This window comes from Siphateles boraxobius, unplaced genomic scaffold (genome assembly GCF_051911475.1).
Source record: "Siphateles boraxobius isolate OS27281-9 unplaced genomic scaffold, OSU_SipBor_1 10, whole genome shotgun sequence".
Classification (NCBI taxonomy): Eukaryota; Metazoa; Chordata; class Actinopteri; order Cypriniformes; family Leuciscidae; genus Siphateles; species Siphateles boraxobius.
The window spans coordinates 205,001-226,169 of record NW_027508700.1 but is presented as its reverse complement, the minus strand read 5'-3'; the positions used below and the strand labels follow the sequence as shown (position 1 = coordinate 226,169).

At 43.2% G+C, this 21,169-nt stretch overlaps 1 protein-coding gene across 1 annotated transcript; it reads right to left on the bottom strand.

Moving 5' to 3' along the window:
• Positions 1-503: 503 nt before the first annotated feature.
• On the bottom strand, positions 504-21,041 carry ears2 (glutamyl-tRNA synthetase 2, mitochondrial). The gene is made up of 9 exons (XM_077237983.1): positions 20,788-21,041; positions 14,040-14,195; positions 9,910-10,099; positions 8,979-9,451; positions 7,392-7,500; positions 6,919-7,072; positions 2,178-2,308; positions 1,420-1,552; positions 504-637 (listed from the first exon to the last, which is right to left on the bottom strand). The coding sequence occupies exons 1-9, from the start codon at positions 20,912-20,914 to the stop codon at positions 554-556; spliced, it is 1,557 nt and encodes a 518-aa protein (XP_077094098.1). The 5' UTR covers positions 20,915-21,041; the 3' UTR covers positions 504-553.
• Between the last annotated feature and the right edge of the window lie 128 nt (positions 21,042-21,169).

Genomic DNA, 21,169 nt, shown 5'->3' with positions numbered 1-21,169 from the left:
TGTTGCATTTTAATGAAACTTACCCACATTCAAGTGTTGATAAAAGAATGCATGAAGCTGGAATATTTTTTGTTTGTTTGTTTAGAAGCAGAGGCCCTGTTCTTTATTTTGATATTTTGCATGTTCAGATATTCAAACAACAAAATAATTTGGGGGACAGGAAAGTTTTTTGTAAAAACAAAAAAAAAAAAAAAACTTAATGATTATGTATAATTGATACACAGACAGCTGAAATCTTAGTTATTGAAACTTTTTTTGACTGATTTTATGAGTTAGTCAACTATTGTAAGCACACTCATAATTTGTGAGCATCTGCAGTTTTTCCAGGAATAGCAAGAATTCCATGATTAAATGCACACAATACTCATTATACTGAATACTTTAGTTTCAGTTAGATTAAATGAGAAATGTTTCCTTTGTCAGCTATATCGACTTCAACACAACAAACAAAAGCGTTTGTCATCTAACAGCAAACATTCTGATCAAAACACAGAACCCAGAGATCAATATTTACATCCACTTTATTCAACACAGACTGAGTCGTTGGTTCCAGTCAGAGTTCTAGAGCTTTCTGAAGACGAACACACACCTCCTGTTCACCCAGAGAAAGCATCATCTCCGCCACACTGGGACCCTTCTGCAGACAGACAGGAATACTACGTGTTAATAATGGCATTACTGCTATGTGTGTGTGAGTATAGCGAGTGTGTGCGAGTATGTTGAGTCTCATCACACTGCTGTATTTGGTGTTCAATATAGTGAGTGTGTGTGTTCGTGTGTGTGCGTGTGTGTAGTGAGAGCCTCACACCTGCTGTATTTGGTGTTCAGTCTAGTGTGTGTGTGTGTGTGTGTGTGTGTGTGTGTGTGTAGTGTGAGCCTCACACCTGCTGTGCGCTCAGAGCAAGTCGCAGCACTTTCATCACACTGCTGTACTTGGTGTTCAGTATAGTGAGTGTGTGTGTGTGTGTGTGTGTGTGTGTGTGTGTGTGTAGTGTGAGCCTCACACCTGCTGTGCGCTCAGAGCCAGTCGCAGCACTTTCATCACACTGCTGTATTTGGTGTTCAGTCTAGTGTGTGTGTGTGTGTAGTGAGAGCCTCACACCTGCTGTGCGCTCAGAGCCAGTCGCAGCACTTTCATCACACTGCTGTACTTGGTGTTCAGTATAGTGTGTGTGTGTGTGTGTGTGTGTGTGTGTGTGCCTCACACCTGCTGTGCGCTCAGAGCCAGTCGCAGCACTTTCATCACACTGCTGTACTTGGTGTTCAGTATAGTGTGTGTGTGTGTGTGTGTGTGTGTGTGTGTGCCTCACACCTGCTGTGCGCTCAGAGCCAGTCGCAGCACTTTCATCACACTGCTGTACTTGGTGTTCAGTATAGTGTGTGTGTGTGTGTGTGTGTGTGTGTGTGTGAGCCTCACACCTGCTGTGCGCTCAGAGCCAGTCGCAGCACTTTCATCACACTGCTGTATTTGGTGTTCAGTCTGCTGGCCATCAGCTTCAGCTCACGGTTCAGTCGCTCAGTGGATGAGAACAAGCCGCCGGCTCCAACCAGCCTGAGCACAAACACACACACGCTAATAACACACGCACGCTAATAACACACGCACGCTAATAACACACGCACGCTAATAACACACGCACGCTAAAAACACACGCACGCTAATAACACACGCACGCTAATAACACACGCACGCTAATAACACACGCACGCTAATAACACACACACGCTAATAACACACACACGCTAATAACACACACACAGACATGCAGGGTTGCCAACTCTCACGCATCTGGCGTGACACTCACGCATTCAGCCTCAATCTCACGGTCTCACGCTCAACAGAAATCTCACGCTAAATAAGACATTCTTCTGTGCTGTATTGTTTTTTTCACTCATGTGCAGTAATTTCCGAATTGCGAATTCCGAGTCGCGGAGAAAGAGGACACTGACACCGGCAGACTAGACAGAGAAGGTCACTTTTGATATGGAACAAATTCTCAGCTGTCAGATTCTGTCAATATTTCCAACGTTTTGGCGCTTTTAAATGTCACAGATCGCTGTAGCACTGATTTCTAACGGCACGCGATATAGCAGCCTACTAACCCCCCCCCCCCCAACCCCCCCCCCCCCCGTCGACAAATCTCAAAATACGTGATAACACAAATGCGTATACTCACTGTATGACGGCCGCTGCGATGTCGGCCGCCTCCACGCTCTCGTCCTTCAGCTGCTGCTGCGAGACTCGAGGACGGATCCACAGGTAGGAATACGACTGATCCAGCAGCTCCCGCAGAGAACAGATGTGACCCTGACACACACACACACACACAGGCAGATGTTCAGCACCTCACACACACTCATTATACTCACTCAAACATTAACACACAAACTCACTATACTCTCTCACACACTAACTCACTCACACTATACTTACTCAAACTATATTCACTATACTCTCACTCACACACTGTACTCACACACACACACACACTATACTCTCACACACACACTGTACTCACACACACACACTGTACTCACACACACACACACACACACACACTATACTTGCACTCACACTATACTCACTATACTCTCTCACACACTAACTCACACACTAACTCACACTATACTCACTCAAACTATACTCACTATACTCACACACACACTGTACTCACACACACACTGTACTCACACACACACTGTACTCACACACACACACACACACACACACACACACACACACACACACAGGCAGATGTTCAGCACCTCACACACACTCATTATACTCACTCAAACATTAACACACAAACTCAATATACCCTCTCACACACTAACTCACTCACACTATACTCACTCAAACTATACTCACTATACTCTCACACACACACTGTACTCACACACACACACACACACACACACACTATACTCTCACACACACACTGTACTCACACACACACACACACAGGCAGATGTTCAGCACCTCACACACACTCATACTCACTCAAACATTAACACACAAACTCAATATACTCTCTCACACACTAACTCACTCACACTATACTCACTCAAACTATACTCACTATACTCTCACTCACACACTGAACTCACACACACACACACACTATACTCTCACACACACACTGTACTCACACACACACACTGTACTCACACACAAACACACACAGTACTCACACACACACGCACTGTACTCACACACACACACACACTGCACTCACACACACACACTATACTTGCACTCAAACTATACTCACTATACTCTCACACACACACACTGTACTCACACACACACACACACTATACTCTCACACACACACACACACACACACACAGGCAGATGTTCAGCACCTCATACACACTCATTATACTCATTATACTCACTCAAACATTAACACACAAACTCACTATACTCTCTCACACACTAACTCACACTATACTCACTCAAACTATACTCACTATACTCTCACACACACAACCTGTACTCACACACAAACACACTATACTCTCACACACACACTGTACTCTCACACACACACACTGTACTCACACACACACTATACTTGCACTCACACTATACTCACTATACTCTCTCACACACTAACTCACTCACACACTATACTCACACACACACACTATACTCACACACACACACACACACACACACACTATACTCACACACACACACACACACACACACTGTACTCACACACACACACACACTGTACTCACACACACACACACACACTATACTCACACAAACACACACACACACACACACACACTGTACTCACACACACACACACACACACACAGGCAGATGTTCAGCACCTCACACACACTCATTATACTCACTCAAACACTAACTCACTCACACTATACTCACTCAAACTATACTCACTAAACTCTCACTCACACACTGTACTCACACACACACACACACACAATATACTCTCACACACACACACTGTACTCACACACACACACACACACTATACTCTCACACACACACACTGTACTCACACACACTATACTTGCACTCACACTATACTCACTATACTCTCACACACACACACACTGTACTCACACACACACACTATACTCTCACACACACACACTCTACTCACACACACACACTATACTCTCACACACACACTGTACTCACACACACACACTGTACTCACACACACACTATACTTGCACTCACACTATACTCACTATACTCTCTCACACACTAACTCACACACTAACTCACTCACACTATACTCACTCAAACTATACTCACTATACTCTCACACACAGACTGTACTCACACACACACACACACACACACTATACTCTCACACACACACTGTACTCACACACACACACACACACACAGGCAGATGTTCAGCACCTCACACACACTCATTATACTCACTCAAACATTAACACACAAAATCACTATACTCTCTCACACACTAACTCACTCACACTATACTCACTCAAACTATACTCACTATACTCTCACACACTGTACTCACACACACACACACTATACTCTCACACACACACTGTACTCACACACACACTCACACTATACTCACTCAAACTATACTCACTATACTCTCACACACACACTACTCACACACACACACACACACACTATACTCTCACACACACACTGTACTCACACAAACACTCACACTATACTCACTCAAACTATACTCACTATACTCTCACACACACACTGTACTCACACACACACACACACACACACACACTATACTCACACACACACACACACACACACACACACACACACACACACACACACACACACTATACTCTCACACACATTGTACTCACACACACACTCACACTATACTCACTCAAACTATACTCACTATACTCTCACACACACACTGTACTCACACACACACACACACACACACTATACTCTCACACACACTGTACTCACACACACACTCACACTATACTCACTCAAACTATACTCACTATACTCTCACTCACACACTGTACTCACACACACACACACACACACACACACTATACTCTCACACACACACTGTACTCACACACACACTCACACTATACTCACTCAACCTATACTCACTATACTCTCACACACACACTGTACTCACACACACACACACACACACACACACAGGCAGATGTTCAGCACCTCACACACACTTATTATACTCACTCAAACATTAACACACAAACTCACTATACTCTCTCACACACTAACTCACTCACACTATACTCACTCAAACTATACTCACTATACTCTCACACACACACTGTACTCACACACAAACACACTATACTCTCACACACACACTGTACTCACACACACACACACACACACACACACTATACTCTCTCACACACTAACTCACTCACACAATACTTACTCAAACTATACTCACTATACTCTCACTCACACACTGTACTCACACACACACACACTATACTCTCACACACACACTGTACTCACACACACACACTGTACTCACACACACACACACACACACACACACACACACACACACTATACTTGCACTCACACTTTACTCACTATACTCTCTCACACACTAACTCACACACTAACTCACTCACACTATACTCTCACACACACACTGTACTCACACACACACACACACACTATACTCTCACACACACACTGTACTCACACACACACACTGTACTCACACACACACACACACACACACACACACACACAGGCAGATGTTCAGCACCTCACACACACTCATTATACTCACTCAAACATTAACACACAAACTCACTATACTCTCTCACACACTAACTCACTCACACTATACTCACTCAAACTATACTCACTATACTCTCACTCACACACTGTACTCACACACACACACACACACTATACTCTCACACACACACTGTACTCACACACACACACACTCACACTATACTCACTCAAACTATACTCACTATACTCTCACACACACACTGTACTCACACACAAACACACTATACTCTCACACACACACTGTACTCACACACACACACACACACAATACTTGCACTCACACTATACTCTCTCACACACTAACTCACACACTATACTCACACACACTGTACTCACACACACACACACACACACACACACACACACACACACACACACACTATACTTGCACTCACACTATACTCACTACACTCTCTCACACACTAACTCACTCACACTCAAACTATACTCACTATACTCTCGCTCTCTCTCTCTCTTACACACACAAGATGTCTATACTCAATCACACATTAAATCACACACTCACACACACATTAACTCACTATACTCGCACTCACACTATACTCTCTCTCTCACACACACACACACACACACACACACACACACAGATGTTCAGCACCTCTCACACACTCATTATACTCACTCAAACATTAACACACAAACTCACTATACTCTCACACACACTATACTTGCACTCACACTATACTCACTATACTCTCGCTCTCTCTCTCTTACACACACAAAATGTCTATACTCACTCACACATTAAATCACACACACACACACATTGACTCACTATACTCACTTTACTCTCTCACTCACTCACTCACTCACTCACTCACTCACTCACTCACTCACTCACTCACACACACACACACACACACTCACACTATACTCTCTCTCACACACACACACACACACACACACACACACACACACACACTCACACTATACTCACTTTACTCTCTCACTCACTCACTCACTCACACACACATTTACTCACACTCACACTATACTCTCTCACACACACACACACACACACACACACACACACACACACACACACACACACACACACACACACACACACACGTGTTCAGTACCTTGCGCAGCTGCAGGACTCTGTGTATGTAGTGCGGCTCCAGAACGGTGTGGTCGCTGATGATAGAGCCGTGTGTGTGAAGCAGTCGCTGTCTCAGCTCGTCCTGCAGCTCCACACACGCGTGCTGATCCTCGATCCGGCGCTGCAGATGAACCCTGCGTCACACACACATCGTCCGCATTAAAGAACCCTGCGTCTCTCACACACACACACAAGCACACACATTACGCATCAACTGACTGACCTCTAACCACACACGTGTGTATTACACACACTCTCAGATTCACTCCATTTCGTCTCTTTAACACTGGAGGTTACGCTTCTTTACCAACAGAGGGATTTGCACTTCAATGCACTGATATTTCTGTAATATCTCACTGTATTTTCTGAACTAAATTACAGTACAAGGATAAAGTGAAATTAGGATTCTGTGGATCTTCATGTTTTAGATTTTATTTAGGGAACAAAACAAACCTGTTGAACTCGTTGAGTTTGTCCAGATCCAGCAGAGCCGAGTGTGTCGTGATCTTTGAAATTTTAAACTCTTGGATTAATTCATCCAGACGTCGACCGATCCGATTACCTGAAGAAACATCAACATCTGATGATCTCTGTGTGTGTGTGTGTGTGTGTGTGTGTGTATGTGTGTATGTGTGTACTCCTCTCACTCATTGCTGAAGCCTGAACCGGCGTGTGTGACGAAGTCCAGTGTGTGTGTGTGTGTGTGTGTGTGTGTGTGTGTGTATTCCTCTCACTCACTGCTGAAGCCTGAGCCGGCGTGTGTGACGAGGTCCAGCAGGCTGTGTGTGTGTGTGTGTGTGTGTGTGTGTGTGAATTCCTCTCACTCACTGCTGAAGCCTGAGCCGGCGTGTGTGTGTGTTTGAATTCCTCTCACTCACTGCTGAAGCCTGAGCTGGCGTGTGTGACGAGGTCCAGCAGGCTGTGTGTGTGTGTGTGTGTGTACTCCTCTCACTCACTGCTGAAGCCTGAGCCGGCGTGTGTGTGTGTGTGTGTGTGTGTGTGAATTCCTCTCACTCACTGCTGAAGCCTGAGCCGGCGTGTGTGACGAGGTCCAGCAGGCTGTGTGTGTGTGTGTGTGTACTCCTCTCACTCACTGCTGAAGCCTGAGCCGGCGTGTGTGTGTGTGTGTGTGTGTATGTGTGTGTGTGTTTGTGTGTGTGTACTCCTCTCACTCACTGCTGAAGCCTGAGCCGGCGTGTGTGACGAGGTCCAGCAGGCTGTGTGTGTGTGTGTGTGTGTGTGTACTCCTCTCACTCACTGCTGAAGCCTGAGCCGGCGTGTGTGTGTGTGTGTATGTGTGTGTGTGTTTGTGTGTGTGTACTCCTCTCACTCACTGCTGAAGCCTGAGCCGGCGTGTGTGACGAGGTCCAGCAGGCTGTGTGTGTGTATGTGTGTGTGTGTACTCCTCTCACTCACTGCTGAAGCCTGAGCCGGCGTGTGTGACGAGGTCCAGCAGGCTGTGTGTGTGTGTGTGTGTGTGTGTGTGTGTACTCCTCTCACTCACTGCTGAAGCCTGAGCCGGCGTGTGTGTGTGTGTGTGTATGTGTGTGTGTGTGTTTGTGTGTGTGTACTCCTCTCACTCACTGCTGAAGCCTGAGCCGGCGTGTGTGACGAGGTCCAGCAGGCTGTGTGTGTGTGTGTATGTGTGTGTGTGTGTGTGTGTACTCCTCTCACTAACTGCTGAAGCCTGAGCCGGCGTGTGTGTGTGTGTGTGTGTGTGTGTGTATGTGTGTATGTGTGTGTGTGTGTACTCCTCTCACTCACTGCTGAAGCCTGAGCCGGTGTGTGTGACGAGGTCCAGCAGGCTGTGTGTGTGTGTGTGTGTGTGTGTGTGTGTGTGTGTGTGTTTATTACTCTCACTCACTGCTGAAGCCTGAGCCGGCGTGTGTGATGAGGTCCAGCAGGCTGTGTGTGTGTGTGTGTGTGTGTATGTGTGTGTGTGTGTGTGTGTACTCCTCTCACTCACTGCTGAAGCCTGAGCCGGTGTGTGTGACGAGGTCCAGCAGGCTGTGTGTGTGTGTGTTTATTACTCTCACTCACTGCTGAAGCCTGAGCCGGCGTGTGTGACGAGGTCCAGCAGGCTCTCGGGCAGCATGCCCTGGTCTCGGAGGCTCTGGATGAGTGTGTGTCCGTGGCGTTTGGAGAGTTTGCTACCGTCGGGGTTGAGCATCAGCGGCAGGTGAGCGTACGCCGGCGGACTCCAGTCTAGCGCGCGGAACAGCTGCAGGTGTTTAGCGCTGGAGATCAGCCACTCGGAGCCGCGCAGCACGTGACTGATGCGCATGTGGTGGTCGTCCACCACGCTGGCCAGGTGGTACGTGGGAAACCCGTCGGCCTTCAGGATCACCGGGTCTCCCTCCACCGACGCCACCTCGTGACGGGTCCAGCCGAACACCAGGTCCTGGAACGGGTCAGCGCCGGAGGCCAGCCGGAAGCGGACCACAGGGGGAACACCTGACGCTAACTTCTGCTGGACCTGCTCCTGACTCAGGTGTCGACAGCGATTATCATACCTGAGAGAGAGAGAGAGAGACACACACATTACACACTCACACACGCGAGCACCAGCTTCTCCTGTCTGAGGAGGAGATTCTGCAGGCTGCCTTGAGAAACTAATCCCCGTCTTGCTAGTATTTTGAGGGGAACAGTAACTACCTTTGATAGACAGGAGCTTTGGTAGAGCAGGACATTGCTGAGGAAAGGGCCTTCTGGGGCCAGTGTAAGTACAGCAGAGGTACGCCTGGATGTCACAGCATGCCATTAGTGACAAGAGGTTATTTCAAGCTGCTAACCTTGACTATAACTTTGCGTAACCAATCTTGTGAAGCCATTATGGACACAGGCAGCTCATACTCAATAATCCAGGAGTCAATATGGAGGAGATGGAAGGATGAGAGAGTTGTGGCGGTTCATACTATCTATTTACGTGTGTTGTACGTGTGTGTTTACAGCGATACGTGTGTGAGTTTACCGCGGTGCGTGTCCGCTGCGCTGCGCCTCCCTTTTCAGCAGCTCCAGCCTCTGATTGGTGCAGAAGCAGTAGTAGGCGTGGCCTGTGTGTAGCAGTGATGATGCGGCCTGTGAGTAGAGATTGAGCCGCTCAGACTGAACATACGGCCCATAATGCCCTCCTCTGCGACTGCTCTCATCTGGGGGGATTCCTACACACACACACACACACACACACACAAACAAACACCGCGACATAGACTTACATGCAACTTGTTGTAGGGCATGAGATTTGTTTATTTCTGTAACCTGACTGTTGTAAATTTAAATTAGCATTTAACATCATGATTTTCCGTAGAGCTGCTTTGAGGTGTGTATTTTGAAAAGTGTATAGTGCAGTGAAGTGTGCAGTGAAGAGTATAGTGAGCATAGTACGTGCAGTGAAGAGTATAGTGTAGTGAAGAGTATAGTGCAGCGGAGAGTATAGTGCAGCAAAGAGCATAGTGAGTGTAGTGAGTTCAGTGAAGAGTATAGTGAGCATAGTGAGTGCAGTAAAGAGTATAGTGAGTGCAGTGAAGAGTATAGTGAGCATACTGAGTGCAGTAAAGAGTATAGTGAGTGCAGTGAAGAGTATAGTGAGTTCAGTGAAGAGTATAGTGAGTTCAGTGAAGAGTATAGTGAGTTAAGTGAAGAGTATAGTGAGCATACTGAGTGCAGTGAAGAGTATAGTGAGTCCAGTGAATAGTATAGTGAGTTCAGTGAAGAGTATAGTGAGCATAGTGAGTGCAGTGAAGAGTATAGTGAGTATAGTGAGTATATTGAGTTCAGTGAAGAGTATAATGAGTATAGTGAGTGCAGTGAAGTGTATAGTGAGTGCAGTGCAGTGCAGGGAAGAGTATAATGCAGTAAAGACTATAGTGAGTGCAGTGAAGAGTATAGTTAGTATAGTGAGTGCAGTGAAGAGTATAGTGATTATAGTGAGCGCAGTGAAGTCTATAGTGAGTTCAGTGAAGAGTATAATGAGTATAGTGAGTGCAGTGAAGTGTATAGTGAGTGCAGTGCAGTGCAGGGAAGAGTATAATGCAGTAAAGACTATAGTGAGTGCAGTGAAGAGTATAGTTAGTATAGTGAGTGCAGTGAAGAGTATAGTGATTATAGTGAGCGCAGTGAAGTCTATAGTGAGTTCAGTGAAGAGTTTGAGTATAGTAAGTGCAGTGAAGAGAAGAGTATAGTGCAGTAAAGAATATAGTGAGTGCAGTGAAGAGTAGAGTGCAGTGAAAAGTATAGTGAGAGCAGTGAAGAGTATAGTGAGTGCAGTGAAGAGAATAGTGATTACAGTGAGAGCAGTGAAGAGTATAGTGCAGTGAAGAGAATAGTGATTACAGTGAGTGCAGTGAAGAGTATAGTGCAGTGAAGAGTATAGTGAGTGCACTGAAGAGTATTGTGCAGTGAAGAGTATAGTGATTATATTGTGTATATAGAGTAGAGGGAGTTCAGTGAAGAGTATAGGGAGCGCAGTGAAGAGTGCAGTGAAGAGAATAGTGATTACAGTGAGTGCAGTGAAGAGTATAGTGAGTGCAGTGAAGAGTATAGTGAGTTCAGTGAAGAGTATAGTGAGTGCAGTGAAGAGTATAGTGAGTGCAGTGAAGAGTGCAGTGAAGAGAATAGTGATTACAGTGAGTGCAGTGAAGAGTATAGTGAGTGCAGTGAAGAGTATAGTGATTATAGTGTGTTCAGTGAAGAGTATAGTGAGTGCAGTAAAGAGTATAGTGAGTGCAGTGAAGAGTATAGTGAGTGCAGTGAAGAGTGCAGTGAAGAGAATAGTGATTACAGTGAGTGCAGTGAAGAGTATAGTGAGTGCAGTGAAGAGTATAGTGAGTGCAGTGAAGAGAATAGTGATTACAGTGAGAGCAGTGAAGAGTATAGTGCAGTGAAGAGTATAGTGATTACAGTGAGTGCAGTGAAGAGTATAGTGCAGTGAAGAGTATAGTGAGTGCACTGAAGAGTATTGTGCAGTGAAGAGTATAGTGATTATATTGTGTTCAGTGAAGAGTATAGTGTGTTCAGTGAAGAGTAGAGGGAGTTCAGTGAAGAGTATAGTGAGCGCAGTGAAGAGTGCAGTGAAGAGAATAGTGATTACAGTGAGTGCAGTGAAGAGTATAGTGAGTGCAGTGAAGAGTATAGTGAGTTCAGTGAAGAGTATAGTGAGTTCAGTGAAGAGTATAGTGAGTTCAGTGAAGAGTATAGTGAGTGCAGTGAAGAGTATAGTGAGTGCAGTGAAGAGTATAGTGAGTGCAGTGAAGAGTGCAGTGAAGAGAATAGTGATTACAGTGAGTGCAGTGAAGAGTATAGTGAGTGCAGTGAAGAGTATAGTGATTATAGTGTGTTCAGTGAAGAGTATAGTGAGTGCAGTAAAGAGTATAGTGAGTGCAGTGAAGAGTATAGTGAGTGCAGTGAAGAGTGCAGTGAAGAGAATAGTGATTACAGTGAGTGCAGTGAAGAGTATAGTGAGTGCAGTGAAGAGTATAGTGAGTGCAGTGAAGAGAATAGTGATTACAGTGAGAGCAGTGAAGAGTATAGTGCAGTGAAGAGAATAGTGATTACAGTGAGTGCAGTGAAGAGTATAGTGCAGTGAAGAGTATAGTGAGTGCACTGAAGAGTATTGTGCAGTGAAGAGTATAGTGATTATATTGTGTTCAGTGAAGAGTATAGTGTGTTCAGTGAAGAGTAGAGGGAGTTCAGTGAAGAGTATAGTGAGCGCAGTGAAGAGTGCAGTGAAGAGAATAGTGATTACAGTGAGTGCAGTGAAGAGTATAGTGAGTGCAGTGAAGAGTATAGTGAGTGCAGTGAAGAGTATAGTGAGTTCAGTGAAGAGTATAGTGAGTGCAGTGAAGAGTGCAGTGAAGAGAATAGTGAGTGCAGTGAAGAGTGCAGTGAAGAGAATAGTGATTACAGTGAGTGCAGTGAAGAGTATAGTGAGTGCAGTGAAGAGTATAGTGATTATAGTGAGTGCAGTAAAGAGTATAGTGAGTGCAGTAAAGAGTATAGTGAGTTCAGTGAAGAGTATAGTGAGTTCAGTGAAGAGTATAGTGAGTTCAGTGAAGAGAATAGTGAGTTCGGTGAAGAGTATAGTGAGTTCAGTGAAGAGTATAGTGAGTTCAGTGAAGAGTATAGTGAAGAGTATAGTGAGTACAGTGAAGAGTATAGTGAGTGCAGTGAAGAGTATAGTGAGTTCAGTGAAGAGTATAGTGAGTCCAGTGAAGAGTATAGTGAGTGCAGTGAAGAGTATAGTGAGTTCAGTGAAGAGTATAGTGAGTGCAGTGAAGAGTATAGTGAGTTCAGTGAAGAGTATAGTGAGTGCAGTGAAGAGTATAGTGAGTTCAGTGAAGAGTATAGTGAGTTCAGTGAAGAGTATAGTGAGTCCAGTGAAGAGTATAGTGAGTGCAGTGAAGAGTATAGTGAGTGCAGTGAAGAGTGCAGTGAAGAGAATAGTGATTACAGTGAGTGCAGTGAAGAGTATAGTGAGTGCAGTGAAGAGTATAGTGATTATAGTGTGTTCAGTGAAGAGTATAGTGAGTGCAGTAAAGAGTATAGTGAGTGCAGTGAAGAGTATAGTGAGTGCAGTGAAGAGTATAGTGAGTGCAGTAAAGAGTATAGTGAGTGCAGTAAAGAGTATAGTGAGTTCAGTGAAGAGTATAGTGAGTTCAGTGAAGAGTATAGTGAGTTCAGTGAAGAGAATAGTGAGTTCGGTGAAGAGTATAGTGAGTTCAGTGAAGAGTATAGTGAGTTCAGTGAAGAGTATAGTGAAGAGTATAGTGAGTACAGTGAAGAGTATAGTGAGTGCAGCGAAGAGTATAGTGAGTTCAGTGAAGAGTATAGTGAGTCCAGTGAAGAGTATAGTGAGTGCAGTGAAGAGTATAGTGAGTTCAGTGAAGAGTATAGTGAGTGCAGTGAAGAGTATAGTGAGTTCAGTGAAGAGTATAGTGAGTTCAGTGAAGAGTATAGTGAGTGCAGTGAAGAGTATAGTGAGTGCAGTGAAGAGTATAGTGAGTTCAGTGAAGAGTATAGTGAGTTCAGTGAAGAGTATAGTGAGTGCAGTAAAGAGTATAGTGAGTGCAGTAAAGAGTATAGTGAGTGCAGTAAAGAGTATACCTGCCCACTCCAGCATGTCCTCGATGGCGTCGGCGGCTCCGGGCACCAGGCGATCGCGGTCTGTGTCCTCGAGCCGCAGGATGAACACGCCGCGCCGCTGCTTCGCGAACAGGTAATTATACAGAGCCGTGCGGAGACCCCCGAGGTGAAGAAACCCTGAAGAACAGTTAAACAGGCTTCAACAACAGGTTTATCTCACTCTATCACTGTCTCTATCACTCCATCACAGTCTCTCAAACCCTGAACAATAACAGGCTTCAACAAAGAACCGCAAGTCTATCTCACTCTTAGGGCTGCACAATTAATCGAATTTCTAATTGCAATTACGATTACGGATGCCACGATTACATAATCGTTCAAAGCGCGATTACAAAAGAAAATCCACTCTGCGTGTGTGTTTAGAGCATAATTATGTTATGAGAGGCGAATCACGACTACTTCAGAAAACCCAGCACAATATGACATACCAGGCAGTGACGTAAGTGTAAGCTGAAATAAAAAGACTTTCACCTCAGAAAAACGGACTTTAATGTCCTGTCCCGTTATACTGTGCTCGTAGCGCGCACTCTTTAATTGCACGCGCAAGTGCGGCGGCGCGCACTGTGTATCGCTTCACTGTATAAAGTGCAAAAGAAACTACGAGCAACGCTGTTATAATGTAAATTAGTAAGTCACGAAATAAAAGTAAAATACCAATAAATCACGTGTTAGCTGAGAAGGATTTGCATGCAGGTATGATTTTCATTCTATTCACCAGGAGCTGTTTCATTAACAGTTCTTGTTAGTATTGTGTATTTACCATGGCAACTGTCGTTTCCATAACCCAAAAATGCCACTTTATTTTTACTTTTTGTTATTTTTTATATTTTTAAATGACTGTGGTGGCTCATATCAACATTGTATTAACAAAAACTAGTTTGGGACTGCTATTTAATTGCTTTAGCATACTCCTAATGTTTTTCTAGTCTTTACTATGAGTCATTCTTACAATTGATGTGTATGTTAAGTAAAGGGGGGCAAGTAGGGCTGCTCGATTATGGAAAAAATCATAATCACGATTATTTTGGTCAGTATTGAAATCACGATTATGTAACACGATTATTTCACATGACTTTGGGAACATGTTGCATTTATTAAAAGACACCTTTCAACAATTCTTAAAAAAATCTAAATTTGAACATTTATTGTACTTTTTGAAATATTAAACAGACCTCTAAACTCACAAGTGGTGAAAAAGGTGACATGTTTACAAAGTAATTAGTTGTGGGGGGTCACCAGGGCGTTATTTGCCTTTATAAAGGACAATTTATTAAACCTTACTAAATATGTTTTATGTCAAATTCTTACATTTTATCAAATTCAGTTTTAATAAAAAGGGCTGTTATCTATTAAATTAATTTACACTGCAAAATTACAACTGTGTAAATATTATGAGATTAATGTTTAAACAAATAATAAAATAAAAAATAAAATCAAAGATGCCTTTGCCTTTAAACAATAAATCAATAGGTGGCGACAAGTGACCGTCTTAATAAATGAATCATTGAGTCATTCATTAAAATTATTCGTTCAAAATAATAAATCATACAGTAACAAAACACAGCGCTTAGTGATGCTTTTCTTTTGTAACTATTTTCGTCGGTGAAATGGAACAAAACCAGTCAATATTCCGTCTAAAATGTAAGTTACTACATATAAACTAGGCTACTTGTTTATAAAACTATAAATTCAGTGTAACATTTGCAATCGTGATATTATAGAACAGCCCTTAGTCGTGTTATGTTACTTAACTATATCATATAGCCTATAATAAATAAAAAAAACTCAACATTTCTACCTCAGTATGTTTCTTCTGTGAGTTTTTGAGTGAGCTGTTAGGCTCATTTGTTTTGATTTGTCACTTACTGTATGTCTCTCTCACACAAAGGCAGCGCAGCTTCCAGAAACTAGCGATCTCTGTTTACACTGACTGTACAAGATCAAAACCATCTCGCGTTTCGATCGGTCGGGCAAGTAAAACGCTCTTTCACTTGAAACTTAAAACTTAAAAATCCCCTTTACCCGGACAAACAGACACGTTTTATGTCGCTCCCAGTGTTCATTCTCGATGTGTTTCGTGCTGTAAAGCGGAACAGATGATCAGGCCATGTGCGCGCGCGCTGCCGTTCGCTTGAACTGAGGCGATACAGTGATCGAGCAGAAATGAATGAAATTTTAGATGTTAAAGAGATCTCGACAGCTCGAGAGGCGTCTATGGTCTCACTCCGGTCTATATTAAATTAGCCAATTGTTATTGTGAAGTTTATTGTGCTTGCAGTTTATGAGGCTGAGAGAGTTTAAGGCTTCGGGAGGGACGGATGTGCGCGTGCGCGAGTCATTCAGAACACAAGACAAAATAACATGACAAAATAATCGTTTTTACTCGATTGTACTATTTTGGAGATCGTTGGGAGCTAAAATCGAAATTGAAATCAAAATTCGATTAATTGCACAGCCCTAGGGGGCAGTACTTGTGTGTGTTAATAATTTTTGTGTAAACATGTATTATAATATGCTTATATATATTCAATGTAAATTGTGATAATCGTAATTAATAATCGCAATTACAATTTCAAGGGAATAATCGGCAATTATGATTTTTGTCATAATCGTGCAGCTCTACTCACTCTCTCATAGTCTACCTCACTATCACTCTATCACTGTCTCTATCACTCTATCACAGTCTCTATCACTCTATCACTGTCTCTATCACTCTATCACTGTCTCTATCACTCCATCAGTCTCTATCACTCTCTCACTCCATCACCTCAATCACAGTCTCTATCACTCTCTCACTCCATCACAGTCTCTATCACTCTCTCACTCCATCACAGTCTCTATCTCTCTCACTCCATCACAGTCTCTATCACTCTCTCACTCCTTCACAGTCTCTATCTCTATCTCACTCCATCACAGTCTCTATCTCTCTCTCACCCCATCACAGTCTCTATCTCTATCTCACTCCATCACAGTCTCTATCTCTCTCTCACTCCATCACAGTCTCTATCACTCTCTCACTCCATCACAGTCTCTATCACTCTCTCACTCCATCACAGTCTCTATCACTCTATCACTGTCTCTATCACTCCATCACTCTCTATCACTCTCTCACTCCATCACCTCAATCACAGTCTCTATCACTCTATCACTGTCTCTATCACTCCATCAGTCTCTATCACTCTCTCACTCCATCACCTCAATCACAGTCTCTATCTCTCTCTCACTCCATCACAGTCTCTATCACTCTCTCACTCCATCACAGTCTCTATCTCTCTCACTCCATCACAGTCTCTATCACTCTCTCACTCCTTCACAGTCTCTATCTCTATCTCACTCCATCACAGTCTCTATCTCTATCTCACTCCATCACAGTCTCTATCTCTCTCTCACCCCATCACAGTCTCTATCTCTATCTCACTCCATCACAGTCTCTATCTCTCTCTCACTCCATCACAGTCTCTATCACTCTCTCACTCCATCACAGTCTCTATCACTCTATCACTGTCTCTATCACTCCATCACTCTCTATCACTCTCTCACTCCATCACCTCAATCACAGTCTCTATCACTCTATCACTGTCTCTATCACTCCATCAGTCTCTATCACTCTCTCACTCCATCACCTCAATCACAGTCTCTATCTCTCTCTCACTCCATCACAGTCTCTATCTCTCTCTCACTCAATCACAGTCTCTATCACTCTCTCACTCCATTACAAGTCTCTATCTCTCTCTCACGCCATCACAGTCTCTATCTCTCTCTCACTCCATCACAGTCTCTATCACTCTCTCACTCCATCACAGTCTCTATCTCTCTCTCACTCCATCACAGTCTCTATCTCTCTCTCACGCCATCACAGTCTCTATCTCTCTCTCACTCCATCACAGTCTCTATCACTCTCTCACTCTGTCACAGTCTCTATCACTCTCTCACTCCATCACAGTCTCTACCTCTCTCTCACTCCATCACAGTCTCTATCACTCTCTCACTCCATCACAGTCTCTATCACTCTGTCACTCCATCACAGTCTCTATCACTCTCTCACTCCATCACAGTCTCTATCACTCTCTCACTCCATCACAGTCTCTATCACTCTCTCACTCCATCACAGTCTCTATCTCTCTCACTCCATCACAGTCTCTATCACTCTCTCACTCCATCACAGTCTCTATCACTCTGTCACTCCATCACAGTCTCTATCACTCTCTCACTCCTCTCTCACTCCATCACAGTCTCTATCACTCTCTCACTCCATCACAGTCTCTATCACTCTCTCACTCCATCACAGTCTCTATCACTCTCTCACTCCTCTCTCACTCCATCACAGTCTCTATCACTCTCTCACTCCATCACAGTCTCTACCTCTCTCTCACTCCATCACAGTCTCTATCACTCTCTCACTCCATCACAGTCTCTATCACTCTGTCACTCCATCACAGTCTCTATCACTCTCTCACTCCTCTCTCACCCCATCACAGTCTCTATCACTCTGTCACTCCATCACAGTCTCTATCTCTCTCACTCCTCTCTCACTCCATCACAGTCTCTACCTCTCTCTCACTCCATCACAGTCTCTATCACTCTCTCACTCCATCACAGTCTCTATCACTCTCTCACTCCATCACAGTCTCTATCACTCTGTCACTCCATCACAGTCTCTATCTCTCTCACTCCATCACAGTCTCTATCTCTCTCACTCCATCACAGTCTCTATCTCTCTCACTCCATCACAGTCTCTACCTCTCTCTCACTCCATCACAGTCTCTACCTCTCTCTCACTCCATCACAGTCTCTACCTCTCTCTCACTCCATCACAGTCTCACTCTCTCTCAACCTACCTTACTCTCTCACATTCTCTCAGCCTGTCTGTGTTTATTCTCTATGGAAGTAAAATAATGTCAAATGTTTTTGAAATAAAAAGCCTGTTGAATTGCACTACTTGAAAAAAAATAGGCATTGCATTAACCATGCTTGCATTTTAATGGGCTGAAATTCAACATGGTTGAATATTTAAGCTGTGAATATTTCAGCTGTGAATATTTCAATTAAAAACATTTCAAACATTTTCATTATTAAAAATTCAAAAATCCATATTCACCCTTCATATTTCATTTCCAAAATATTCAAACTGTTTAAAAATACAACCTATAATATTCAACAGGCAATTTTCGGTCCATTTTATTTCGCTTTGCAAATTCATTTCTACAAATTCAGTGGTTCAAATTCGACAGTAAATTCAACATTGACGTCCAGGAACTGCAGGAAAAGCAGTAGATTGCCGAGCATACTCTCCATCTGCTGTTAGTCGACCTCACCATCAGATGGTGCAAAAGGGCGTGTTGTTGACGAAGACATTCATTCATAAAATGGAAATGATTATCTGTGACAGTATATGCGGAAAAGATGATAAACACACAAAAGCTGTGTTTATGTTTCATTCAATGACTTCATTGTTACTTTCCCTGTGTATTCTACATGTCATCAGCTTTCTCTACCATGAACAGGAGTATAATCGGTTTCCTAAAATGCCTACGTGTATTGCATTAGCTTAAACTGGGATCATAGCACTTGCATATTGTTGTCCTCCTATTGTTAGTTTAACTGTAAATCGCTTTGGATACAAGCGTCTGCTAAATGACTAAATGTAAAATTGGCTTGACATTGGACATTCGCACATTTAGGGACCGTCTCTAAAGTTGCATTCAACATTGGCATGTACGTTTCTAACTTCAATAGCAAACTTAAATGTATTTGTTTAAATATCAAAAATCCAAAGGGTGCGCATTATGCCTGACACTACATGAACACTTTACAGTTGGTTTTATGACTGTAAGTCGTTCTATTCAAATGCTATTGAAGTTAGAAACGTGTATACCAAAGTCGTATACACTTTAGAGACTTTCACATCGCCACAATATAAAGTTAAGGCAACTAAACAACCAAGAGAAATATATGTCAACCTCAAAAATGTAACATTGGATCTGTATATCCGCATCAGTGAATAACAATATGATCTCGTTCACGGTAGAGAAATATGCATGTTGGCTACACAGGAAAAGTAACCGTGAAGGCACCGAATTTAACTAAAACAGCCGTCATAATAATCACAAATAAACTTACATTGCTGTAAATGAGTTTTATGAATGAATGACTTGCTCTAATTTTGCTGGTCTCCATCAACAACACACACTTGCACCCCCTGCTGGCGAGATCGACTAACAGCAGATGGAGATTATGCTCGGCAATCTACTGCTTTTCCTGCAGTTCCTGGACGTTAATGTTGAATTTACTGTCGAATTTGAACCACTGAATTTGTAGAAGTTAATTTGCAAAGCGAAATAAAATGGACCGAAAATTGCCTGTTGAATATTATAGGTTGTATTTTTAAACAGTTTGAATATTTTGGAAATGAAATATGAAGGGTGAATATGGATTATTGAATTTTTAATAATGAAAATGTGATTAAAATGTTTTTAATTGAAATATTCACAGCTTAAATATTCAACCATGTTGAATTTCAGCCCATAAAAATGCAAGCCCTAAAAATACAATGCATTAAAATGCAAGCATGGTTAATGCAATGCCTATTTTTTTCCAAGTAGTGCAATTCAACAGGCTTTTTATTTCAAAAACATTTGACATTATTTTACTTCCATAATTCTCCTCTATCTGTGTGCATATATGATATGATATTTGTGGTGTGTTTCACCTGTGGGACTGGGAGCGAATCTCACGCGCACCTCGGGCTGTCTCGTGCACACGCCTCTGCGCGCGCCGGGCTGTTTCGTGCACACGCCTCTGCAGGCGCCGCTTCTCCTCCAGAACACGCAGAACATATTTACAAGTTTCTCTCAGTCAAACTGCGGAGAAAGCGTGTGACCCCATCCATCACTCTGTTCTTCTTCTTCTTCTTCTTCTTCTTCTTCTTCCTTGGTGTTTTAAGGCAGTTTGCATCCGAAAGGTTTCATTACTGCCACCTGCTGTCTTTTAGCTCGTCACTTCATACTTATATTCGTCTTTCCAATCCAGTCCTCTTTAAAAAACAAAACAAATATTTCCTCCCTTGTTCACTATTTCCGCATTCTAATATT

Coding starts and splice junctions, on each gene's coding strand:
- ears2 (XM_077237983.1), bottom strand. CDS start 20,914: ATGTTCTGCGTGTTCTGGAGGAGAAGCGGCGCCTGCAGAGGCGTGTGC. Junction 7,073..7,391: donor AAACTCAACGAGTTCAACAG/GTTTGTTTTGTT, acceptor TGTGTGACGCAG/GGTTCATCTGCAGCGCCGGA. Junction 2,309..6,918: donor GAGTCCTGCAGCTGCGCAAG/GTACTGAACACG, acceptor TGTGTGTGTCAG/GGTCACATCTGTTCTCTGCG.